A 25811-nucleotide genomic window follows, 5' to 3' on the forward strand; every position below is an offset into this window, starting at 1 on the left:
CAGTGAGATGCTGTGGGAAAGGAGTGTTAATCTTGCTGTTCCGCTGTGCTGGGTTCAGAGCTGCTTGGTGTTCATTTGGAGATGACACTGCTGTGGCACAATAGGTTACTTAAGCACATCAGAGGTGAACCTACTGCAACTATTCACTTCCCTGGGCACAATAAGCTGAAAGAACCCTTTGGATTCTTTCCCTTTCTCCAGTCTGGATTAATTATGATGACTGAGGCCTTTGAAAGGCTGCAGATTCCTCTGAGTTTAGAAAAGCATCCAGAAGATGGATTGATTTGCTTAGTTGATTGGAAAGCCTCTGGAGTATGTGCTGGCTGAAATGTGGAGTTAGGCTCCCTCACACACCAGAGAAAACAGGAGCTGGAATAGTACAACATTGTGATTATTTGTGGTACTGGGGCAGGCCACGCTGTGGAAACCAGAACCAGGTAATTGGGCAGCACACTAATACCCTTTCAGAAATTGCTACCATGCTGTTTTATCCAGGATACAGTTAGTCAGTGAGAAAATTGCCATCATCATCTGTTTTTTTCACCTAGTTGTAGTGGCTTTTCAGAAAACAAATGCTTCATCTGTCACAGCTGCTAACATCCTGCAGCCTAGGTGCAGCTTTCCTCTTGGCAGGTATCAGACCTTCCAGTCATTCCAGTTCATAGTGAGTCAGTGTGCACACTGCAACTGCAGGAAAAAAGGACTCTGGTTTCATAGGGAAAATTCTTTGTTGCATAGCTTGAATGTATAGCTTTGAGTTCAGATTTGGAGATAAGTGTTGCAAATTTTAGGACAAGACATGTAGATGCTGATGCATTTCACATCAAGTTGTTGGACCTAATGAAGTGAGGAGAGAATCTCACCCATCTAAACAAATTATGCCACTATAAAATGAGATCTAATGAACTCAGAAAAACAGGGGAAAGGCAAGATAAATAATAAGATGCCAAAGTGGTTGTGTGCATAAGGGTCTGGCAGCTTGGCTAGGTGAAATGCTCAGCTTTGTGAAATTCAGCTGAAAATGTTGGTGGCATCTCTTACAGCTCCTAGAACACATGGTTTAGGAGTCAAGAACTTGTCATGGCAATTTCAGAAAAGAGACTTTAAGTCTCTTTGCCTAATTTCTGTATTGTTGTTCACAGGATTTCTATGAAAATATGCTGAAAGCCCTCAGAGAAGAAGATGAAAATGAACAAGAAGTTGTTAAACTCAAGCAGGGCTTAAGCAAACTCCCTGAAATTTATGAATTGCACCAAGACATCCTGGGAGAACTTGAAGAAAGAGTCCTTAAATGGTAAGTATGGGATAGCATGGTTTCATGGCCTTACCATACCCTCCACAGCATGTGGGTGAACTCCTGAATGTTGCCTTGACCCCACTAACAGGGAGGCTGCAAGGAGTAGAGCCTGAGCCACCTTGGCACATTTTGCATACAGGCAGCAGGAAGTAAAGGTAGAGACTGTGAGGAAAACCAAATACTGAAAGGTTTGTGCAGTGCACAGCCCCCAGCTCTGAAATGGCCCTGTCAGTTAGTGGGTACCATCACCCTGCTTCATGGGCATTAGCCTCTGATGCCAGTTCATAGTCATTACCAAATGGCTTCACACTATGGCCTGAAAGCCACAGACTCATGCTGTGAGAGGCAGGAGCAGCAAACATCAGAAGTGATCCTAAAGAAGATCTGCTTATAGAACTCTACATAGCAGCTGCGTAGCTCTCAGTTAAGGGACACCCCCTCACTCCCAGCACCAAGGCAGGGCTCTGCACAGGCTGAGCTTCCAAGCCAGACACATACTGTCAGCCTGCTGAGAGACTCCACCTAAGCCAAACATCCTTACAGGGCAAAACCTTTCAATAAGAGATTAAGACCATGCAGAGGACAGCCAAAGCTCTCACATTCATTCAGTTACAGAGCCTGCTGCCTTAAGCCAGGCTGTTCCAGTAGTCTGTCAAACTGCTGCAGTACGAACAGCTAAGAGCAGCTGACTAAACAACAGCAGACAGCGTGGCCCAGGGCCTAGCCTGGACTACTCTGTCACTGACAGTTTACAATGGAGCAAGCAGCCCCACACCTCCACCATGCTGAACTCTGGGAGGCAGCTGTAACCGAACAGTGAAGGAAGCCAACTAGATCAGAACTTCTCAGTAACAATCTTAAATGCAGGGCACAGCCCTTCCAGTCAGCTCTGCACTTTCAAAACACAACAAAGAGAGAAAAGGCTAAAGGGGGCTGTCCACCAAGGGACTGTTACAAATGGCAGAATAAATTCTTGAAGGTCATCAGTGATTTATAATATATAGGCTCATAACACAAGCAGAAGTGATGTTCCAAACTGAGATCTAAAATTACTTGTGTCCTAAAGAAGTAACAGCCACATTCTAGCAGTATGCTGCCTGTTCCCTAAGACAAAAGGGACACAACTGGAAACGCCCCAAGGTGCTGTCCAGGACTATTATATGGCACTGGAGAAAAGAGCAGGATGCCTTAGGGCATAGGCTGTGCTGATGGAGGTTCCCAGTTACCACCACCCTTGAATCCCTCAGTAAGTCCTTCCCTTTGTCTGTGCTTCCTCAGACACTGTTGCTCTGACATCCCCATGACCTCACGTCCTTCTCTTATACAGGACTACTCTTCTGTGAGCTCAGATTTTATCCTGCTCTCTCCTTGTACTTGTACAGCTGGATGCTGAGAAAGGGGCAACAAGGGAGAGTGGAGGATAGGACATTGCACCTGAAGGCATCACATAGTCCCCCACAACCAGTGCTATAAGCACTGCAGCTGAGGGAAGGTCTCTTTAGAGAAACAGAAGCTGTGTCCAGACAGGAGACTTTGTACCCACTGCAGACACACAGTGCTGCCACAACAAAGGCCCAGCCCAATGCCTAGCTGCTTTCATTCATTGATAGATTCATTCACAGAATGGGCTGGGTTGAAAGGGTCTGTAAAGCTCATCCAGTTCCAATGGATGAGCCATGGGCAGGGACACCTCTCACCAGCCCAGGCTGCTCAAAGCCTCATCCAGCCTGGTCTTAAACACCTCCAGGACTGAGGCACCCACAACTTCTCTGGGCAGCCCATTCCAGTGTCTAACCACCCTGACAGTAAAGAACTTCCTAATTTCCAACCTAAACCTACCCTGCTCCAGTTTCAAACCATTAGCCCTTGTCCTGTCACCACAGGCCCTTGTCAAAAGTCCCTTCCTTGCCTTTCTGTAGGCACCCTTCAGGTACTGGAAGGTCACAATAAGGCCCCGCCATGAGCCTTCTCTTCTCCAGGTTGAACAGCTCCAACTCTCTCAGCCTGTTTCTTGTACAAGAGGTGCTCCAGCCCTCTGATCACCTTCATGGCCCTTCTCAGGGTGCCCGTTCCTCAGCAGCCTGTTTTGCTGCCCCATGTGTCAGTGAAGCACTCTCTCTTCCCTGCCACTTAGCCTAGGCTTTAGCTGCATTGTGCCCTTAGCCACTATGGCTCCAATACAATGAGAAAGAACTATGGCTCTTCTTCTTTAATTTCTATTAATTTGTTCATTTGTTTGCTGCTCCCTTTCTTTCTTTGGCCTTAGGGAGGAACACCAGAAAGTTGCTGATGTTTTTCTCTCCAGAAAATCAAGGTTGGATCACCACACATCATACATTTTGCAGTTTGATAGGAATTTGGCTTTGCTAGATGAATCCTGCCTTAAATACTCCCAACTGGCTACCATCATTCAGGAGTTTGAGGTAAGGCTCCTATGATTTTTTTACCTGCATTAATGCATGGTTGTGCCACAGGGCTTGCACAAAGATACTGTTTCTGCAACTCCACAAGTGTTCACACAAGGCAGAAAGGGAGAGCAGCTCTGCACGTGCATCCTCATGCTGCAGGCACTGGGGTGTGATGTGCCTGTTTCCCAGCTTGTTTTGTGCACTGCCAGATCAGTGAGCAGGTTCTGCTGAAGTACCTGCACATGGTGGAGCAGTTTCTCAGCCACATATTGGCTCAACAAGCTCTTTCAGTTAATAATATTAGTATTATCATCACCCCTTTCTATCTTCTCTTCTTTCACTGCATTTTCCATCCTTTCTTTTGTACTGGTTCTGGCCAGGATGAACTTAGGGGCAGCCTGTATAGGTGCTTAGCTGCTGGCAGTGATCCTCCAGAACACTGTGAGAAATAGTGTCAAAGGCCTTGAAGTCCAGGTAAACAACATCCACAGCCTTTCATCCACTGAGTGGATCACTTTGTTATGAAGGAGATCAGGTTAGCTAAGCAGGACCTGCCTTTATTAAATCCATGCTGACTGGGCCTGGTGTGCAGCAATGGGTTGACTCTGAAGGGTTCTTCTTTCCCATGAGTTTGTTAAATCAGGTCACAATCTCACTTTAGTTTCTTGTAAATGCCCTGGGTGTTCAATTCCAAGTCGAACACAGGCAGATGCTTTGCTCTCTTTCATTCAACTCTATGACTTGAAATAAGACACTTAAAGGTTGCAGGCAGAAGAAACCTTCAGTACAAAAGAAAGAACAAGGATGACAAACTTCACTGAGAACTGATGCCTCTGTCTTCAGTTGCCACCCTAAAATAATTATCTAACTTTGACCTTCTAAATTGTATTTGCTTTCCCTCCTCCTCTTTCTGAGTGCAAACCACATGTGAATGATTCCATAGGAAATAAGCTGTTGACAGCACTTCTCTGTAGTCACAAAAACAACCCTCCCTAGGAAGCTGGGTAAATTGGAAAAGGGTCAGCAGAGTTTGTGCATGCAACAGGTAGCAAACTTTCATAGCACACATCAGATGGAGACAACAGTTTGCTGCTGAGCTCACGCACCCCTGATCTTTGTGTTTCCTTCCATTGAGGACAGCAGAGCTCTGGTGGCAGTCCTAGAAGTGTGAAACACCAGCTTTTGAAAGTGGTGCAGCGTGTCTTCCAGTACCGTGTGCTGCTCACAGGTCAGTAAAATCATTTTCTTAGGTACTCAGTGGAAACCTCCACTGTGCCACATGTGGGTGCCAAGGCAGCTAAAACAAGGCTGAAGGAGCGTGGGATTTCTTAGGAAACTTCAACAGGCTTAGTGCAAGATTCAGGAAACAGCAGGGAGCTAGAGAAGGAGCAAGCACAACCATACTGAAAGGTCACAAAACCATGCAAAGCCAGGTGCCTCTAGCCATGCCTTCTTTGTCTGTCCCCAACAGTTGCTAAGGAAGGGACTTTGCACTGCGTCCTATAGCACAGGGGCAACCACCATCTCCTTCCTCTCCACGACAAAGCAGTTGTATCTAGTATCACAGTATCACCAAGGTTGGAAGAGACCTCAAAGATCATCGAGTCCAACCTGTCACCACAGACCCCATGACTAGACTATGGCACCAAGTGCCACGTCCAATCCCCTCTTGAACACCTCCAGGGACGGTGACTCCACCACCTCCCTGGGCAGCACATTCCAATGGCGAACGACTCGCTCGGTGAAGAACTTTCTCCTCACCTCGAGCCTAAACCTCCCCTGGCGCAGCTTGAGGCTGTGTCCCTTAGTACTCCACCCTAAGTCTCCTGTACAGCACATCTAAGGCTAGTGAGTAAGTCAGAGTCCCAGACCCATTTCTCTGCACTGCAGGAGGCAGAGACCCATATTTACGTAACAGCACATTCACAGATTTTGCATTTACAGCAAGACCTTCCCTTCACATTCAGGACCATGTATCACTCCCACCTGCAGTCTTTCTGAGGGGATGCCTTCCCTCTGGTGGCTCATTCTCTGCAAGCCACTGCAAACCCAGCAGGTCTGAGCCTGTGAGGGCACCGAACCTTCTGCAGCAGTATGTGGCCCCTAGAAAGAGCTGTGAAGGTCAGGTTTGTAATTAATGAACTGGTTGGAGAAGGAAATGGTGACACTAACAATGAATCTCAGTGTTGCCAAGTAATTGAGTCAGATCAGAAGACAAAGGAGCAAGAACCCATTGACATGAAGATGAAGGAATGCTTTGGGAGTGTTTATATGTGCAGGTAGAGAGGGGTGCAAGATGAGTTATGCGTGGGGCAGTAAAAAGGAAGCCATAAACCTTGCCCATACTCAGCAGTCAATGAAAGGCACAGTTTGTTAGAAGAGGCTCCTGTTAATGCAGCAGAACAAAGTGACCATATGAAATTTTTATTCAGAGCACAGCTTAGCAGCAGCTTCATCTTGCTCTAGACCCTCTGATCAGGGATGCAACTCATTCACAGTTGGCTCTGCTTTTTCAGCGCGAGCGATACAAATGCACGCCGGATGCCAACAAGAGGCCTTTCTCTGTCCGACCTGCTCCCCTCTCTGGGTGTGTCTGCATTAAGGGCACCCTTCCAGGCTTGCATGTTGCAGTAGTTGGGAGTCTCATGTAATCCATATGGTCACATATACTGCACCCAAGACAAAGGTCTTGGCAAGTCCCTGTCAGAAATTCCCCTCCATTTTCTCTGCTGATTCCTGTGGCCCACATGGTAAACTGCAAACTTGAATCATGGTTATTTTGTGAGAGCTGGGAGGGTCTCAACGCAGCTCCAGTGATTGAACTCCATCTATGGCAGAAGCAGCTTGAGCTCTTCCCTGTCCTAGATATTAACACTAACTGGAAAAATTAAAGCTTTTGTGTGTAACAAGCTAGGGCTGCCAAAAGAAGATATTCCAGGAAACAGGTTCACTGCTTCAGTTCTTCATCTCAAGAAAGTCAGCCCCTCTTCAGCCACTCTTCTAGAGTGGGTCTGGAACAGTACAGGCCAGATTCTCTAGACAGCATAAAATAAAATAAAATAAAATAATTAGAAAAGAAACATGCAGACGTACTTGTGTGCTGATAACTGGCTGTTTCTACCAGATAAGGAAGGCTATTTTATGAAGATAGTAGTTCTCAGTCACTGTGCTACAACCAAAGGAGCTGCCCACTCACATGTCCACAGCCAAGGTCAGAGCTTGCATCTGTGACAAGGAACACTAAACAGTGCCTGACAACACTGCACCACCCCTTCCTGCCTGCCTGATGGCGCTTTCCTGAATGCGTGCAAAGGGCAGGTAGACTTCAGGATGCCAGGAGATAGAGAAATGTCTGTGGACAGGATGTGCAAGGATACAGAGAGTCATGCACGGCACCATTCTCAGCACAGAGCCCTAGCTCTTGGATGGAGAATTTAGAAGCCTAAATTCATTAGAAAGATAAGAATGAACCTTTTCAAGATTAAGCTTTTTAAATAGTGGCACTCACATAGTACAGTCGTTAAAACCATACAGACCCTGGCAAAGAACATAGGGACGAATCCAGGCAAGTAGACCAAGTACAGCTGACAGGTTAACTGTTTGTATCTAATGCAAATGCAGCCCCTGTGAATGTGTGGCCTGTCATGTGCATGTTACAGAACCTGTCTTCAGAGTGTGATTGAATTCAGGAGTCGTCATTGAACTCTGAACATACAGCACCAGAGTCTCCTTCCTGTGTCTATAAAATGCATAGAATTATTTTACTATAAATACAGAAAATCAGTCATTACAGCCATTCATTCAGATGAGAAAACAGAGTTCACTGGAAAAACAACTCTTTGTAAAGTGGTGCTGCTCAGCAGCTCTCTTGGCTGAGAAACAAGGATGTGTTTTTCTTACCCTGTTTTATTCTGCCAAGTTACCTGCTGAGGCCAAAGCTGTGTCAGTGCTCCAGCGTTGGTTCTCAGTGTAGAATGCAGTCAGGGATGAGTTTTATTTTGGAAAGAAGCTATATATATTTGGGAATAAAGCAATGTCATGCCCTATCCCTGGAGTGTTCAAGGTCAAGTTCTGCAAGGCTGCGAGCAACCTGATCTAGTTGAAGATGTCCCTGCCCGTGGAAGGCAGAGGGATCTTTGAGGCTCCCCTCCAACCCAAACTATTCTATGATTAGGATTTTATGTTTTGGCTAATAACACTACATATTCTGTAGATGCATATTCTGATTACTGGATGTTCCTGTTTGATTCTTTTCTACAGATTACTTGAATAACCTTTGCCCTGATTCTACAGAGTATGAAGCCACACAAGGTAAAATGAAATGGGTAGAACCAAAACTTCTGCTTTGTTTACTCTGCTTCCCAGTCATCAGGGAAACCCTCCTTCTCTTTGGCTCCATCCATATTTAGCCTGGTCATTGTAAATTCAGCTGGGATGGCTCTACCTGCTTTTTTCTGTACCATAATCTATGGTGTGCCTGCTGAGCTCCGTGAACTCTGGGGAAAGCCAGGAGGTTTGAATCATGTATCTGAATTATGGATTCCTTAAGCCTAAGTAAACTTGAATGACATTGTGTAAAAAACAGCTCCTCACAATCAAGAACAAATGCAGATGTTCAGCAGCTGACAGCAGCCTTTACAACGTATCAGATGGATAAAGCAGAAGTCTCTTACTCCTTCTGAAGTCCAAGTTTAGCTGTGGCTAAGGTTCAGCTACTGGATGGGAGTAGCTCCCAGGCTGGAGCACGCAGGAGTAACATTAATGAAAGCAGTTCATCCCTCTGTTACACTGAGTGTAAATCCAAAACAACTCATGTAATAAGGTCAGTGTCTGGCTGAAGGTCAGCCTGTTCTGACCGAGAGTAGACTCGAGCTCACTGGCAGTGGGGGCAGCTTACCAGCAGTTCAAACAAGGCCAGGGCAGACACTCCAGCTGCCTATCTTATTCGTGGTTGGCACATGCTTGTCAGCTGCCTGCCCAGCAGTGGCCAGCGTGCTGCCAGATTATGCCCAGAAACAGCTAGGGTGCCCTGATCCACAGGGAAGAGGCCTGAGATAAGGACTTGAGCTATGTTGTGCCACTGGTCCCACAGCCATCAGATAGATGTACAGCCTAGGCTGTTTGCCAGTGGAGAATCCAGGTGTTAATTTACATCACCACTTCATACACACTTCCCTCAGAAAGGGGTGACCTGTCCCCTCCCTCAGCAGTAAGGGGAAACAGACCTCCTTAGACTGCCATGCTCTGGATAGCTGACACTGGGTCACATTAATCTCTCCCTGCCATAAGTTCCAATTGCCAAAAATTGGCAGCTAGAAAACATGATAAAAAGATTTTGTGCCACACTAGGCACTTGAAAGGAAGCTTGTGAGCTCTCTTGATAAGGATGGTTTTGCACAAGAGGACGATGAAGGGGACAGGAACTGACAGCACTGTGTTGTGCCTTAAATTTGTTGGGCAGTTGCATTCAGAAGGTGTCTAAAAAGTTAAGGACCTGCTGCCAGGGATGTTGTTTGCTCTCTTTAGAGTAGATGCCCTTGAAACAGAAGGGACTTGAGTTATTTTACTACTCTTTGATTTATGATGTTGGCTTTGCTTCATCCCTCAGATGTCTTATTCATCATTTCTGAAATCACAGATCGAGCCAATGACAGCATGGTCCAAGCGGTGAGTCCTACGCATGGCCTCTGACCGGTATTGTCTTTCCTGCTGAAGTGAACACATGCCTTTGCTAAACTCTGAAGCCTTCTCTAGGGCGAGACTCAAGGTCACATAGAGAGCTGCTTCAAAGTAGTGCAGACAGGGAGTAGGACTATGCCCTTCAGTGGAGATGTGCGAGATGTGGGTCACTCTAGCAAGCAGCAGGTTTTTTCCTCCTTAGGGTTGCTGGGTACATGGAGTTACAAAGTGAAAGACATGAATTTTCACGGTTCCCTCTCTAGCCTGGGACATTTTCAGATATGAAATGCTGAAGATACCACAGATGTACTGTCAAGAAGACTTAAGGTTATGTAAATGAGCTCAGAATGTATTTTATCATTGCATTGGGTCACAGGTATCTCAAGTGATTGGGTATGCATCAGATTTTTGGTGAAGCTTTCATACTTTACTACTTCTTTGAATGCTGCTGAATTCAACATCCTGCATTGGGCTTTTGCTGTGCCTTTGCTAAATTAAAGCTCTTTGGCACTGTGAATACCCTTCACTGTGGTTAATTACAGATGGCATTCAATTCACTTATTTATTCACTGACCAGAGTGAGAGCTGTTAACCACTCAGGCACCAAAACTCAAAATTCAAGAGACAGACCAAAACCACCTATGCAAAAAATGACAACATCAACCTTCTTAGTAAGACCTTGTTTTCAGGTAGGACTTTAAGGTTGAAAACAAGGAATGCAGAGGAACTGCTAGGGAACAACACATGCTGGAGGCTCCTACAGCTACACAACGGCACTGCTGGCTCCGCACTCCCTTCAGTGTCTCTGCCCTCTGGCTCCAGGGGGCGAGGCAGTGAGCATGGGCTGGGAACGCAGTAAAAATACAAGAGGGTTTTTTTGCAACAGTTTGGGAGGTAAAAATGAGAATCTCAGAACCCACAGTGCTCTTCATATGTTGCAAGTGAAGCATTCATGCTTTGTTCAGAGAAGTGGAAGCACCTGCTTGCAGCTTAGGAACCCAAGAGCCAAGAACATCAACACTGGCTCACATCTGGACATCTCTGCTGCTAGCTCTCTGATAGGTATGCAGGGTCACAAATGGAGCCTGTATATTCATAGTCTGTTCCAGAGCACCAAGTTCAGTGATGACCTCATTGTGGCCAGCAACAGACAAAACCCAAGCCTTCTAATGGTTGTATCAGAAAGGAGTAAAGAGTAAGAAAGATCTACTCTTTCAAAACCAGGGCCTGGAAGAGATGAAACAGAATTTCCTTCTTTGCCATCGGCATGAATGCTGTGGGGCTTGTGAAGGCACAGGTCCTTGAGAGTCAAAGTTCAGTATTCAGCTACATCAGAGGTTGTTCTGAATGAACAAAAGCCACAACCATCAGTTTCTGTCTCTCACATTTAAAAAAATGCAAAGAACATAAGAAGTTATTCTAACTCCAGAGCAAACTGAACAATGCCTCTCAAGACAGAGCATTGATAACTTGGCATGCACCTGGTTGAAGTTCTAAGCAATAATTTAGACTTGGCACATACCTGGAAGGAGGAAAATTTCTGCTGCCACTTAGCAGCTCATCAAACTCCACTCCACAAATCTGCCAGGAGCATTGAATTGTGATCTGCATTTTCTGCAGAATATCAATGATCCATTATTAGGTTTTCTTGGTTTATGATAATAACATTCTAGCAGTTTTTCCCTGGGAACTATTAACCCAGGATTTTCAGACATTAGAATATTAACTGTCTGCACAGAAATGAGTAGAAAATATCGTTCATCAGGTAGGAAAATATTCTTCACCATTTACAGATGAGCAAACAGAAGCATAAGGCAATGCATAGCACTAAGTCTCTCTGTAACTCTAGGACACAACCACTGCTTGAACTGAGCAACCGTTTGTATTGCTCTCTGAACTTCCACAATGTTAGAGGCCCTGACAAGCTAAGAGCTATAAATCATTGCTGCTATTAACTGCTGGTGAATTCCTTGGGGAGGCAGCGTTCATCCTGCACAGACAGAAGGGTAAGAGAAAGAAAGCTGCAGTTCACTGCCAAAATGGCCAGAGAAGGATTTCAGTCACCCACATCTGCAGTACTAATTGGGTGGAGCTTTGGTTTCATCTTTTAATCACAGCTTGTAAAGGATATTTGAAAGGAGAGTGATGATGGTTTTAAAGACAATGAAGAAAACTATATAAACAGGGAATTGCAGGGGAACTGTAGGGAAACTCTGTCCCCCTCAGCTGCTCACACTCCCAGATAAATGACTGTCCTTCACATATGATGGCTGTTTGACTTCCTACAGGAAAGACCTCTGATACATCTCTGTCCATTTCCTGGTGAACATGTGTCCATACTGCAAACCTCAGCATTACAAGAGGTGCCTCTGCCAGCAGTCCTAAGAAAATCTGAGGTGTAGCTGAGCTGCAGCAGCTTCTGCTGGCATTCTCGTGGAAGCCCCAAGGAGCAGCACTAGCACTGGCCATGAGAGTGCTCACAGGAGGGCAATACCTGTTCTGCAGCTTCACTTCTACTGCAGTAGTGTCTATCTGACAAGCTTTGCTAGGGCAGAGGGAAAGTCATTTTCAGCTGTCCCATGATCCCTGCTACTTCCTGTGCTATTAGTTTATACATTCTGTTGCTGGCCTATAATATTTCAGAAGTGATTTAAAAATGCTATTTGTTACTTTCTGCATAGCAAAAGAGACACTTGATGGCTGAAGTTCCTGAGAATTTGCCACCTGCCAGTTGTATTGCACGATCCCAGTGCAGCCCAGTACTGGCCATGTGTTTGATATGTGATCGCTGATTCGGAACTAAACTTAAGAGCTAAACAGGCATAATATTCACCAGGGCAGTGACACACAGAGCCATTCCAGGCTTGTCTCAAAAAGTAAGCTGAGATAGGTACATGAATTGTGTTAGCTGAAGTCCAGGGTAACTTAGCTGTGGCAGACCATCATGTTGATATGGATGGGCTCCTTCTGCTATCTGTGATAGCTCTCAGTAAGCTGACTATGCAGACAGCACTGATTTGTATTGGGAAGATAAAATGTGCAACTTAATTGCGTCTAACTCAACCCAGGGGTGCCTCAGTGCCAGTCAGTGGATCACAGGAAAACAGACCATTGTCTGCCAAACTGAAAATTGTAGTCAAAAGCTGCCAGGTCTTAAAGCTCTATCAGATATGTTCCTTAGTCTGAAGTTTGTCTGGGTGTGTAACAGAGGATTTAGCATGCAATGAGTAACTCATGCAAAAGACTCCTAATGTTCAGACACACTCCAGTGTGCAGCCCTTTCTGCTGTTCTAACCAGAGAAGGCCACAGCTGAAGCCTATGTACAAGTCTTGATTTTAGTGGCCTCATGTGCATTGAAGGAAGTATGAAAATAACGGGTCTGCAGAAGGCCACAGCAGAGATGAATGCAGCTGATGAGCTTTTATAAAACCTGAAGGCTAGAAGAAGACTTTCTGGGTGGGGAATCCCTGGGCCAAGTTCTCTCTGAAACCAAATTCTGTAATACCACTTTTACAGAAATAAAATGGTTAGGAGAGTGAAGGAGGGTTTGCCTGCTTGCCTGAAAATCAGGCATCAAGCAGCCTCCTAAACTCTGTTTCTCTTCCCCAGGAAAACTTGCAGAAGCTGGTACACATCGAGCACAGTGTGAGAGGGCAGAGCGGCCTCCTCCAGCCAGGAAGGGTGAGTGCTGCCGGCAGACCTGTGCTGATAAGGGCATTGTTTCTGGCCAGCTTGAGCTCTGATTGTGTGGATGGCCAGATTTCAGACCTCTACAGGTGCTGTTGACTGAGCTGCTGTGATAAGACTGGAGCACTGCTTTGAGTAAAAAAGCCATCACTCTGTCAGTAAGCAGGGAGGGGTGCTGAGAGCCTTGGGCATGCACTGCCCCTGCTTTTGCACAGAGACATTTCCACTCCGTCTGTCCTCTGACATCCCAGGCGCAGTGTGTTTTGATGGAGATGCTGGTTTCCTCTCTGTATACTCCTGTCGAAAGGCTGCAACACCACCAGCCTGGAAAGGCTCAGAGTTTCCTTTGGTTGAGTAAGAGCCTTAAATCAAGGGAAATAATTTGTTTTCAAATTTTTATCCTCACCATTCCCTGTTGGTGCTTTTAATGCAAGATGTGATTTTTAAACAGCACATGACCAGAAATGTGGGAGAGGGTCTAGCTCTGTCTTGCCATCCACATCAAATGTAAAATTATGCTTTCTGTCCAGTTTCCTCAGCACCAACTTGCTTCTACACTGAAAAAGATTTCTTTCTTGAGTTCTACAACTCTAACTTCCCTTCAGTCCACCAAGATCTTTAACAAAACTCATGAAGCAATTTTCAAGGCATGCATGCTCATAAGAATCCTCAGCAGCCAAATAATGCAATCAATGGCTGACATCAGTGTTCTCAGGTGCCCTTGCCAGGTAATGTTCTAACAAATTCTGCCACAGCCAGCATACAGAATTAACGGGGCTGGGCGCGTCAATTCTAAATTGCTCTGGAGTGGAAAACTACCCTGGATTCTGTTCTCTGACAGCTGTTACTCCACTGATGTACTTCAGCTGTTCTAGACCTTTTCAAATGTCACTGCAATCAAGTTCCAGTGTGCTGCTGCAGCTGCTTGCACAGGTAGCGCTGTTCACACCCCTGGTGACACCGCCACCCGCAGGCTGTGCTTGCACACGTGTGCAGGCCGGCTGTGCAGGCAGCTCCGCGGGCGCACTGTGCTCCGCTTTTCGTCTGTTTTAGGGGACTCTGCAAGTGTTCTCTCCTGATGCCAGTTACATCAGCTTTGCAGTTTGTCACAGGCACCTCTGAGTGCAGCTGACTGTGCAGAAGCAGGGGGCTGAGGACAAGCAGGTTTCCAGCCTGTTGGGTGCTGACACAGATGAAAGCCATGCCCCTTCTGGCAGGGCTAGCCCAGGCACAGATTAAGCCAGATCAGGAGTACAGCTAGAAGCAAATGTTGAGATATCTGTCTCTTCCTGTGCTGATGAAAGCAGTCAGAATAGCTCTTTCTCCAGGAGGAATGTTCTTTTTTCTCAGTAAGATTCAGAATGAAAAGTCTCAGGATTACAATCTGCTGCTTTCTCCATCAGGTCTTTGTTAAAGAGGGAACGCTGATGAAAGTCTCTGGCAAAACCAGACACCCTCGACACTTGTTCCTGGTAAGACTCCTTCGACATTTTTGCCCTCTCTCCTATCTTCTCCTGCACTTATGCAGCCCTGAATCCTGGCAGAAACTTTGAAGGTGCAAGTAATTTAACCATCAGCAGTGGTGTGGTGACTGTCGCCCTTTTCACACATGCCACTGGCCCTGCACCGAGAAACACAGGCTGTGCCATAGCCCCACTTCTGCCATAGCTACACGGCCTTGACTAGGCTGTAATTCTGCAAGGGAGTGCAAGTCTCCAAGGTGATCAGAAGGATGAGAGCTCCTGAATGCTCTCAGCAACTAAGCCTTAGGGTTGGACTTTCAAGTGTGAAGTTTAATTGCTATTATAACAGGCATGGTGAGTTTAAAAGGAAGATCAGAAATCAAATTGGTAATAAACATTGAGAGGAAAGCAATTTAAACTTGAGAGGAACTGAGCTAAATTCAAGTAGTCCAAAATGGTTGTATCAGCCTGAAGGTCATAGGAGGCTGAAAGTGTTTCTGGGACAAAGAAAGCACAGAAATGAGTTTCTGGCCCTTTCTATGGTTGCTAGGGTGAGCTCAGCTTCTTAAACCCAAATGTGAATTGCAAAGAAAGAAGTGTCTCTTGGCAGCTGAGACACTGCAGCAGCCACTGTCCTGTTGCTCACAGATGCTCTCAGTATTCAGAACCAGTGCTTTTTCTCTTCCTTTCAGTCAGAAAGGCAAACTGTGACCAAACCTGCTGTCATGTCAAGTATGGGGTGGGGCTAGACTAAACCATAGTGGTCACTTTCGAGAAGCAAGGGACACATAAAACTGGCTTATTTCCTCCCCTCACATACTAAAGTGCAACCACTTCAGACTTCCTGTGTTGTGTCTCCTGTTGGGGTGGGACAGGGGTGATTGGATCTTGGAAACAGTTTGAAATTCACTGGCAAACATTTGCTTTTGGGTTCAGTGATTTTTCACTCAGTCTCCTTTACCCTGAAAGCTCCTCAGGCTGCAGAGCAATGCCATGTATGGCGAAACTGCAGAGTCCCTGTGGAATATGGTAATTCCTGCATTAACACCTGGCATTATCTGCTTGTCACTGCTAATGCTGTGGCTTTTCTGCTGTGCCACCCCTGCTCATGCATTGCTCAATGGGCTCTATAGCCTGTGGATACATTAAGTACTGCATAGTTACAGCGAGGTATTTTCATCCTGGCATGTGCATCAGTCTCAAGGCCCTACCTACCGCCACTGCCAACACCTTTCAGTAATGGCCTGCATGATAATATCCTTCTCCCTGCCAGCGCATCTAGCCCACCCCACATACTGCCTTGTCTCTGATGCCTGGAGGCACTGTGTGGAAAAACCCCAAACCAACCCAAAGCCACTAGATCCCGAGGCTAGAAGAAGACTAGACTCCTAAACACTTACAAACCGCTTTTCGTTAAAGCCCCTGAGGACCATACCATAATCTACTGGCAAAGCTCAGTTGGGAGAAGAATTTGTCTTAATATATTAGTAAAAATAAACCTTTCACAACTGGCTTTTTCTTTGATGCCTCTCATGTCAGCAGTACTCAAAAAGAGGATCAGAAAGCTAACATATGTAAGTGGAATTTGATTTAGTTTGGATGAAGTAAGTGTATTTACCTTAGCCACCCAGCCAAGATTTTCACATGAACAGTGTCTTCTGAAGCTCTTAATAGTGAACCTACTCTGACTGAAGCTAAGTGAGCCCAGGACCTGGAAGGAGTTTTAGTGGAAGAGTGCACACTGAAGGGTAACCCTGAGAATGGAACCCCTACACGTCCAGGAGAAGAGACCAGCATACTGTGTTGCAGTTAGAATATGCTCTAAAAGAGGGGTGCCTGCCAGACTCCTGCTCGGCTGTGCACGCAGGGCTGCTTCGGTGGTGTGCGTGCTCGTGCTCCGAGCGCTGTGCCTGCGCACAGCCTGGCGAGGCGTGTGGAGGACACATCTGGGGGCTTTTGATGTCCATGTGTCTCTGTGGGTGTACTCGGTGTGTCTCACAGAGCCACTCAAGCTGGCTGTTTTGTGCAAGCTGATGGCATTGTTGAATCTGGTGCTTCCTGGCAGGATGTTTGGTGAGTTTTGCTGTGCGCCTGTTTCCTGAGCCCAGTCTCTGTTTACAAGGATGTTGAGGCCTCTTAGCAGTGCAGTATGGGCTGCTGACACTGGCAGGCCCTCTAACTGCCCCCCAACCACAGTACTGTGTAATTTGGAGACTGTCTCTTATCTCACCCTTTCAAGAATTTCTCTACAAAGGCTGCTTGTGTTCCAAGTGGGGTGCAAGAAGCTGCTCTCAAATGGGAGAATGTTAAGTGATCTAGCAAGTAGGGCTGGAGCATAGCAAGTTTGGGAATTAAGAGCTTGGAAAATGCAGCCCACACACACATTCAGGCTGCTCCACTGACAGTCAGGGGATGTTGTTCAGACTTGAGGTGCCCTTTAAAACACTCAGAAAAAGCAGACACATGGCAGGAGCTTTTAGACAAGAGGGTGCATTACATATGGATGCCAGCACTTCAGCAGGGCATAGATAAACTTGTTTAGATCAATACTTTTGGACACTGTAGGTTAGAAAACTTGTACTGACCTTGTTACTGAGTTCCCATCACAACAGAGAAGATTATAAAAAGGGGGGAAAGGAAAAATAGTAACAGAATAAAATGAAGAACAGATGCATCCCTCTTGCTCTGCATTATCACTTGTTGTTTTGGAGACTGTGTCTCCATGGAGCAGTGCAGAATATGAATATTTGCTCCCTTATCAATACCTGAGCAATCTGGGGATCTCAATTATTCAGAAGTTTTCTGGCAAACAGGAAGTGGGCCTGAAGCCCAACAACCTCTGGGAACTCCCCTGGGTGTTATGGCAGTGAGTCACAGATTCCTGAGGGGCTGCAGGATCAGCTTTTATCATGCCCCAGTCCCCACTGCTCCAGGGAACAGTGTGCAGCGTGATGCAAGAGGGTGCATGAAACCACTGCTACTGATGACAGCTCTGTCCAGAGCACTCATCCAGCCGCCACTCAGGTCTCTAGTGAAGATGTGGCAAAGGAGACAGCAGTGCAAACAGGAGTGCAAACCCTTTCCTTCTCTAAAAATATGTGTGTCTTGCCTAGCAAGCGCTGAAAAGTTCTAATTCCATTGTCTGGAGCTGTGGCTGGCGGGACCTCAGAGTCACAGCCCACTGCTATAGTCCGTGAGGGAGAAAAACAGGAGGAGGGAAAAGCCTCCAATGGGCAATAATGAAGCCTTGGGATACTGACATTGGCAAAACAATGCTATGCACCAGTGCCACCCAAAATCAGCAGTAATGAAAGAATGAGCTGCTTTGTAAAGAAACAGATACTCTAAGTTACAGAAATAAAGCAAATGGGGTTTGCTGTTCAGGACACCCCATAGCACATGATGCCAGAATCCTGAAAATCCCTCTTAGGAGTTAATTTCTTTGGGCCCAGTGTCCATAGCTAGTGACCTTTTCTTATGGCTTGAAACAAGCCTCAAGTACCAGCCCTGGTGAGTGTCAGAGGAAGTACAGTTTTCTCATCTAGTCCTCTGAACATTCAGGAGATGGCAGGATCACCAGGCAAATAGCTGTACTGCTGTTGTCTTCCTTCACAGAGTATTCTTTCAAAGTTAGCAGAAAAGACTGCCTGCCTCATTACCTTTTCCCCACCTGGCTGCTGGAGGCATTCTTGCTACTAGTACTATCAAGTAAAAAGAGCTTGCACCTGCTTTTCACTAGAAGGTTTAAATTTGCTCCTTCTTTGTTACCTTTTGTTACCTGGATACTCAGTGTGCAGTAGGTTGTGATGAATTTCTGGTTATGCACAGCCCTGGTGAAACTGGGAATCATCATGTGGTCAGCACCACACAGGTGTCACTGTGCTGACTGGATTAACCTTAGCAGGGAGAGTAATTTATGGAGCAATAAGTAAATCACAGAAAACCTCTGTAACAAGCCATTTGTCTCCTTGTTCTAGGAAAATTCTACTGTGTTGTTGCAAAAGAGTAAATACTCCTCTTGAGAGTGCAGAGAACATGAGGCTCCTGTTCTGACTTGATAATAAGCTCTTCTAGTCTCAGCTGAGAAGTGCTGTATTCAAAGAGCTTTCAACTCTGCACGAGTTCAGGGCACTAGAAGGACACAGACCGAGCGCAGAGTGGCCAGTGCAGGACAGCAAGGGAGTCTTGTTAAATGTCAGAATGAACATCTTCAGCATTTCCTGCAAAAACATTGCCTGATCCTCCTCAGTAAACCCAATTCAATTTTCAGAACCAGTAAAGCTTGCAGTCAAAGTTCTGGGGGAAGTCACTCCTCAGGATGTTTGGCCTGTTGGTATGGGAATCTGCATTGTAAAGGAGGGCAGCTAACGCACATAAGCCTGACGTGCTGTGAATCAGACAGCTGCTTCATGAACTGGTGTCCACAGGTGAACCCATGACCCTAACAGAGGCAACAACAGTTCTGCTGTGAAGCTCAGAGTGATAAGGATTCAATCCCATGAGTATTAATTCCAGGTCACTTTTCTTTAACCATTGTTTCTGCTCTGTAAGAAAGCTGAACTATGACCTTTTAAGAAAACATCCATGGGGCTCCACTTTCCTTTTTTTTTCCCAGGCAAGCAAGGTAGTGGACAATTGACAGCAGCAGTTACAGGTGGTCGGGCAGCACTAGCCAGACCTCAACAACTCCACTCATATACATTACATTATTGTCAAACCATTCCCTGCTTAAAGCAACCAGCACTTGCCCCCACGCTGAATTAAAAAGAGCTGGTCATCTACTTGCTCAGGCATTGTCACAGTCAAAACCAAGAGGAAATCAAAGTCCTGGATGCAGACTCCCTGGAGTTTTGTGGAAATGCAGGTTTTGGTTTAAGCTGTGTGGCCTGGGCCTGTCTTTAGTAACACTCTTGGTAGTTCATCAACCTACTGCTAGTCCTGGGTATCCCCCCCAGGAGTAAAGGGCAGGCCTGCAAGCCATATTGCAAATTATTGATTCTGTCTTTCTCTTCATATAGATGAATGATGTTCTGCTGTACACATATCCCCAGAAGGATGGCAAATACCGACTGAAAACCTCCTTGGCTGTGTCAGGCATGAAGGTAATGCCTCCTCTGTATTATTGGCTGCAGCTGAAGCTGCATAGTGGCTTGTTAGTGCTTTGCTGGTTTGTCTCACCTAGCAAGAAGAAAGAGGGGATGGACCTGTTATCAAGAGATTCCCTTGCCTCTTACAGGAGACAGAAGGAAAAATAACACAAAGCAAACAGATAAAATATCTGTGAGGCTGTGACTTGGTACAACAGCCTTATTCAGGCTGCATAGATAATACAAGCCACAACCAGATTTATCACCTGGTCATGAAACTGGAGACAGGAAAGATTTATTATCCCCTCTTGTCTATTCCTCTCTTCATATCTGCAGCCACTGCATGGTTGTTCCTACAACATATTCACCAGGGCTTAATCTGCCTGCTTTTTCATTCCTACCACCAAATATTTACATAAGCTTCCGTTTGCTTGGTCTTCATGTGCCCTGTAACTGTTTGCCTCAAAAGCATTAATAGGATATTAAAAAAAAATCTTAATTAACTTTATAGGGCAAGTGTGTATTTGGGAGCTACTGCATGCAGTGTTATAAACACAGTCTCTTCTTCAATACATTTCTGAACTGTAGATTACAGGAACTGGACACAATTGTCCTGTTCTTACACTCTGTCCTCACTGGCACCAGTGCCTGTGCAACAGGAGATACTGGCTAGAAGGGTCTTGGCTTCTTATCCAGCTGTGCATTATATAGCTCCCAGCAAGAGCCAGCTGTTCTGTGGCTAACAGGAGACTTCGTATTTGTGTGTAAGAGGACTTGAAGTGGTATGTCAGGAGCCTGGGGATCTAGAAGGCATGCAAGATGAGACTTACTAATAATTAATTCCAGCAGAATGACCTGGGTGGGTTGAGGTTTGATGAAAAGGTGGGAGGTGGATCACCTCAGACACCTGGCAGGCTAAAACTAGTTCCCAGCTGGGGTAGGAATCACCAAGACCATTAAGTGACAAGCTGTTGAACAGCAGGTACCTTCTGGGACATCTGACACACTGACAGGTGCTTGTTAACAACCTGCCAGTCCTGTGAGCTGTGCTTCTCCTTGCTGGCTGTTGCTGTTGGTAGGCAACTAATACTGTACATGACAGGGAAAAGGCTTGTGCTGAGCTGCAGCTTTTAAGGGTTTGTGTTTTTTCGCTCTTACAGAGCCTTGCCACAACCAGACATTCAATGAACTGAAGTAACTCACCATAATGCATGTCAGGAAAAGAGTTATTTCCATTAATTCCAAGAACAGACAAGAGTTTAGCTCCACAAGCCCTGCCAGAGTCAACATCTCTTAAGCCTGTCATATTAACCCTGACCCCTGACTGATACTTTATCATTACCTTTATGGCTGGATTAAATACTTTGCTGCTGTGGGTTTTTTTTAACTTGAGCACCACCACCACCATATTAAATAGAGCATTCCTCATTACACCAATACTCTGCCTGCCCATCTCTGCACTGAAATATCAAACAGATGGCTGGGACATCAGAGATCCATATGCACTGGGACTTGTATGGGGTTCCGGCCCCCACTCATGTTCATGGCATTTGTTTCCAGGTCAGCCGCCCCGCGACAGAAAAAGCCCAAAATGTCCTGAAGATTGAACATGATGAATATTGCCTGACCCTGTCAGCAAGGTACTGTCCTCACACAGCCATGGCTGAGGGTGTTGTGTTCCACAGCTGTATCTCAGGCTTAGTTTAACTGATACCCCAGACTGACTGGTGTAACTCGGTTCCGTGTGTGCTGCTGTGACAGGCATCGGAGAGCTTGGTTACGCGATGAAGATCTTTGTTATAAATGCCCAGGTCGTACACTGGAACTAATTCAACTCATACAGTGAGCAAAGGTCAGAAGTCAGCTGCTGACAACATCTTAACGAGCAAGGAAAGAGAAGAAAGTCTGTTACTAAAAAGCCTTAGTCCTTTTCGTGGTCTCAGACGTTTTCCCTGTGACACTAGGAGTGTCTCTCTCTTTCATAAGCTCAGCTGTTACCTCATACCGCTCTGGCTGCAAAACTGATGGAGGAAATAGTAATTAGGTGATACCATGCAATAAAAGCATTCAATAATATTTACATGGCAAAGCCAAAAGTATACTGGCAACCCCAGGAGTCTTTCCAGTACAGGGAGTTTCACTAAGGAGTTTGTGCAGTGCTGGCACTGATTGCAGCTGGGAGTCAGGATCTCTGTCCCAGGACCACAAGCTAATGCCAGAAAGCAATTGTAGGTCAGTTTCTGATCAGGAGATAGCAGAGTACTGTATTTGTTCATGCTTCCAGTCCAAAACTATCTTGCAAATTTACCTGGAGCTACAACATAAAAGTGGCTGATTGTCAGGTGCAGTCTAGGATGAAAGACATAGCACACTAGCAGTGCTACCAAAATTGCCTTGCAACTAAAAAGGTTTTCAATGCTTTAAGCACTGACTTTCCCACCATCTGCATCCAGCTGAAGCATGGCTGGAAAGTGCATTAGAAAGACAGGGAGGGCACTTTCTTACTCGGAACCAGACTGTGGAGCTCTCCTCCTTCCCAGAACACATGCCATCAGTGGGTACTCCTTTTATCCTTCTTTATACGTTCATTACTTTTTACAGCGATCCATGCAAACTAAATGAAATCAACCAACAGAAAGAGACTGACTTGTGCCAGCAATCCCCAGACTCAAGTGATCACTGAAGACTGGACAGGCCCTCGTGAAATGAACATTGTCTGTTGACTTTCAATTTTGCAACACTCCTCTGTGTCACTGCAGCAGCCTCATCCAAGATCTGCCTTGAGTGACGCTTTGACCCCCTCCATTTCCCTTTGAAATGTACCTAGCTGGCACAGAGGCTTTGGGATTTCATTGCTTGTGATAGGTGATTAACAGAGATGATTTCCTCAGTTAGATACTAGGCTTTTGACAGCAGATTGCCTTTCCCAAAGTTACCTCAACTTACAGCACTACATGGGCCATAATTTTCTTTGGGGTTTTAAGTTATATCTTAATTGCCAAGTGAAGAGAATTTCCAAGAAGGAACTGGCATGAGAAAGGTTGAAGTCAGGACTTGTGCTTTGCAGGCTGTCAACATGTTTTGTATGGAAGATACAGATACCTTCATCCTTCTTAGAAAGTGTAACTGATGGGACTTTTGGTAGTGACTAGCTGCTGTGTGACTCCTGCCAAAGATGGGCTGCTGTAACGTGGCCCCTTGGCTTGCAGGGGTTAGCCCACATGCTCAGAGTTGCTGCTTCAAGCTTGTTGAATTTCACCAGAGCTGGTGCTTTTCAGGGAAGGGCTTATGCTGCTGGTGCAGAGGGATGCAGAGTCAGAGATCATGGATAAAAGATGGCATTTCCTCTTCCTTGGGGCTTTTTTTCCCCCCTCAAAACCACAAAAGACAAATTGGTCTCAGATGTCTTGTTTGGTGGCCTTCATGAGGACAGTGTGAGGAAATCACAGCTGAACAGCAGCTGGCAACGATGCCACTGCCAATTTTTACAACAAAGCCTAGCAGGCAGCTTTAATGTGAGCGGCTGGCGTGACTCGGGGAGGGGACACCATGCTGAGCACTCCTGCACTGCTGCTGGCAACAGCGTGAGCGGTGCAGAGTTTCAGATGGGCAGGAAGCACACAGTGGAAGCAGGACAGCTCACGGCTCTACCGAGCGGCTGCATCTGCGGAGGAGCAGGCACCGAGCGCCCGGCCGCGGGCCCGGGCGGGCGGAGCGCAGCGCTCGCTGCCTGCTCGCTGCACCAGCGCCATCTAGGGGCCGGCCGGAGAACTGCCTGCACCCTCGGCAGCAGCTGGAGCCGCGGCAAAACTGCCTTTCCAGACGGCTGTCCCGGCCTCTTGCCAGCAGACTGGAGATAGTCTGTGGTGCAGAGAGAGGAAAATGAAAGCATTCACGTCTCTGCTGTGGGTGTTTCCCGACATGCAGAACACCTAAGCATCCCACCGTAAGGATGAGCAGAAACACACTCTGAGCAGCCAGGGCAGGATGACGAAGGGAGACGTTTCATATTGTTCTATGTGATCTAGGATGGAGCAGCTTATAGCAAAAGCAGCAACTACTTTGAAAAGTGGCCTGGGCATTTAGCTCCTTCCCAGTCATACTCCTAACCACGGATTGGCACCAATCATTCCACTCAATGTGTCCAACAGGCAATTTCTATCCTGGTCAGAAAATGACCATTCAGTGCAGTAGTGGGGAAAGGCAAACATTCACGAAGTGGAGCCTTTCTCCTCTGATCCACAAGCAACTTGTTTCAGTCCCTGCTGTGCAAGGCATTGACTGCTCTGCTCTGTTTCACTCCACAGCTCTTGCTCAGAAAGGGATGACTGGTACAGCTGCATCAGCAGGCACATTCCAGACGACAACAAAGCTCATAATACTTCCACTTTCCACAGCAGTGTGGAGGTAAAAGGAGGCCAAGCCTTTCAGTGCTTGAGGGGGTAAAGAGAGAGGGGGAGAGAGGAAAGGATGGGGCGGGGGGGGTGGGTTATAAAATGCTGAGTTCCTAGTGGCAGACTTTCTATTTTCATTTAAACCAGTATGCCAAATATAAGCTATGAAGCTCCTCAGAGCTCAGGGGCCACCTCTGAAATGTTAATGACACACTGTATTGTGTGGGTTTTGCCCAGATAGGAATTCTTCTGGAGGAAGACTCTTTTACCCTAAAGGGTAACTAGAAAGAGCTACAAACTTCATAGATTTTAAGAAACCCATACTAGTAATTACTTACACTAATGTCATGCACACAATGAAGTCACTGACAGTGCAAACCCTACCAGCAATGCTCCAACTGTTACCTCTATGGACTATTGTTACCTCGTTGTAGCTTATGTAGAACCCCAGTTCCACTAAATAAGACTAACTGGGGGGAAAAGAGTGCTGGTGAGGCCACCCCTGGAGTGCTGTGCCCAGCACTAGGCTCCACAGCACAAGAGAGATGTGGAAACCTTGGAAGGAATCCAATTAAGGGCTGCAGAGGTGATGATGGGACTAGAACATTTTTCCTGTGAGGAAAGGCTGAGAGGGCTGGGACTGCTCAGCCTAGAGAAGGGAAGGATCAGAGGGAATCTCATCAATGGATAGGGAAGGATCAGAGGGGATCTCATCAATGGATACAGATACCCGAAGAGAGCGTGGTAAAAGATGGAGCCAGGCTCTTCCCAGTGGTACCCAGTGACAGGGACTGGAGGCGGTAGGCACAAGCGAATACAGCAGGTTCCCATGACCATCAGGAAGCACTTTTTCACTCTGAGCATGATGGAACACTGGCACAGGTTGCCCAGGGAGGCTGAGGAGTCTCCATCCTTCTTAATATTTAAAAATGCACTTGGACATGGTCCTGGGCAGTTGGCTTTAAGTGGCCCTGTCTGAGCAAGGGGGTTGGACTAGATGACTGCAAAAGTCCCTTCCAACCTCAACCAGGCTGTGATGCTGTAATTGAATTTAAAGACCCACACATACAAAACAAGCCAGGGTTTTCCTTCTAACCTGAGGCTAATCTACTCTGAAATATTTAACAAGAAAAAATTATAAATTAGTATAGCAACCTCAACCAAACCCTTTTTAAACAAATAAATAATTACTTTCGCACCTCTGCTTCTGATGTAAACCTGAGTGTGTACAAGGAGAAATGTGGAGGAATTTGGTTTTTCTGTGTTTAAATCCTACTTGTCTGCAGAAGTTTAATTCCTCCCTAAGAAACTGTCCTAACAAATGGTCCTTCAAGAGCACAAGAGCTCATGCCAAACATTGAGCTGCTGTGAACTGGCAGTGAGGCACTGGTAACACCTTGGTGCTGAACCTGAAGTAACATGGCTTCTCAGCATGGCTTATTAGATTGGGTTCAGTTCCACGCTGCAGCTCCCCGGGCTCTTGGAGCAGAGGCACCCACAGCACTGCAGCATGGTGCATTCCAAGAAGCAGGAACAGTGAACATGTTTTCTAAAGCTGCTTTCACAGATTCAGATCAGCCATGGAAGCACAGATCAGATTTGGATTGTGTGAGGGTAAATCAGTCTTTGGTTTGCTGTTCTGTACTCTCTCTTCATTGACCCTAGAGCTGTCTCAAGGTGCAAAGATATAAAGTACTCAGGCTCTTTCTGACCTGAAAGCTATAGAGCTTTCCATGGATATTGTCTCAAAAGCTGTTAATAAAAAGATGGCTTTAACTTGTGTTCTTCCCTGCAA

General features: G+C 46.2%; 1 protein-coding gene across 1 annotated transcript in view; it reads left to right on the plus strand.

Moving 5' to 3' along the window:
* Nucleotides 1–25811, plus strand: part of FGD5 (FYVE, RhoGEF and PH domain containing 5) — an 84668-nt gene that overhangs the window by 49903 nt on the left and 8954 nt on the right. The window contains exons 6-15 of the mRNA XM_054179687.1: nt 1143–1294; nt 3564–3720; nt 4846–4933; nt 7966–8016; nt 9314–9372; nt 12995–13066; nt 14476–14544; nt 19554–19637; nt 21183–21262; nt 23930–24029. Of these exons, the coding sequence (XP_054035662.1) occupies nt 1143–1294; nt 3564–3720; nt 4846–4933; nt 7966–8016; nt 9314–9372; nt 12995–13066; nt 14476–14544; nt 19554–19637; nt 21183–21262; nt 23930–24029 (912 nt within the window). The remainder of the gene's footprint in view (nt 1–1142; nt 1295–3563; nt 3721–4845; nt 4934–7965; nt 8017–9313; nt 9373–12994; nt 13067–14475; nt 14545–19553; nt 19638–21182; nt 21263–23929; nt 24030–25811) is intronic.

This window comes from Dryobates pubescens, chromosome 1 (assembly GCF_014839835.1).
Source record: "Dryobates pubescens isolate bDryPub1 chromosome 1, bDryPub1.pri, whole genome shotgun sequence".
NCBI lineage: Eukaryota > Metazoa > Chordata > Aves > Piciformes > Picidae > Dryobates > Dryobates pubescens.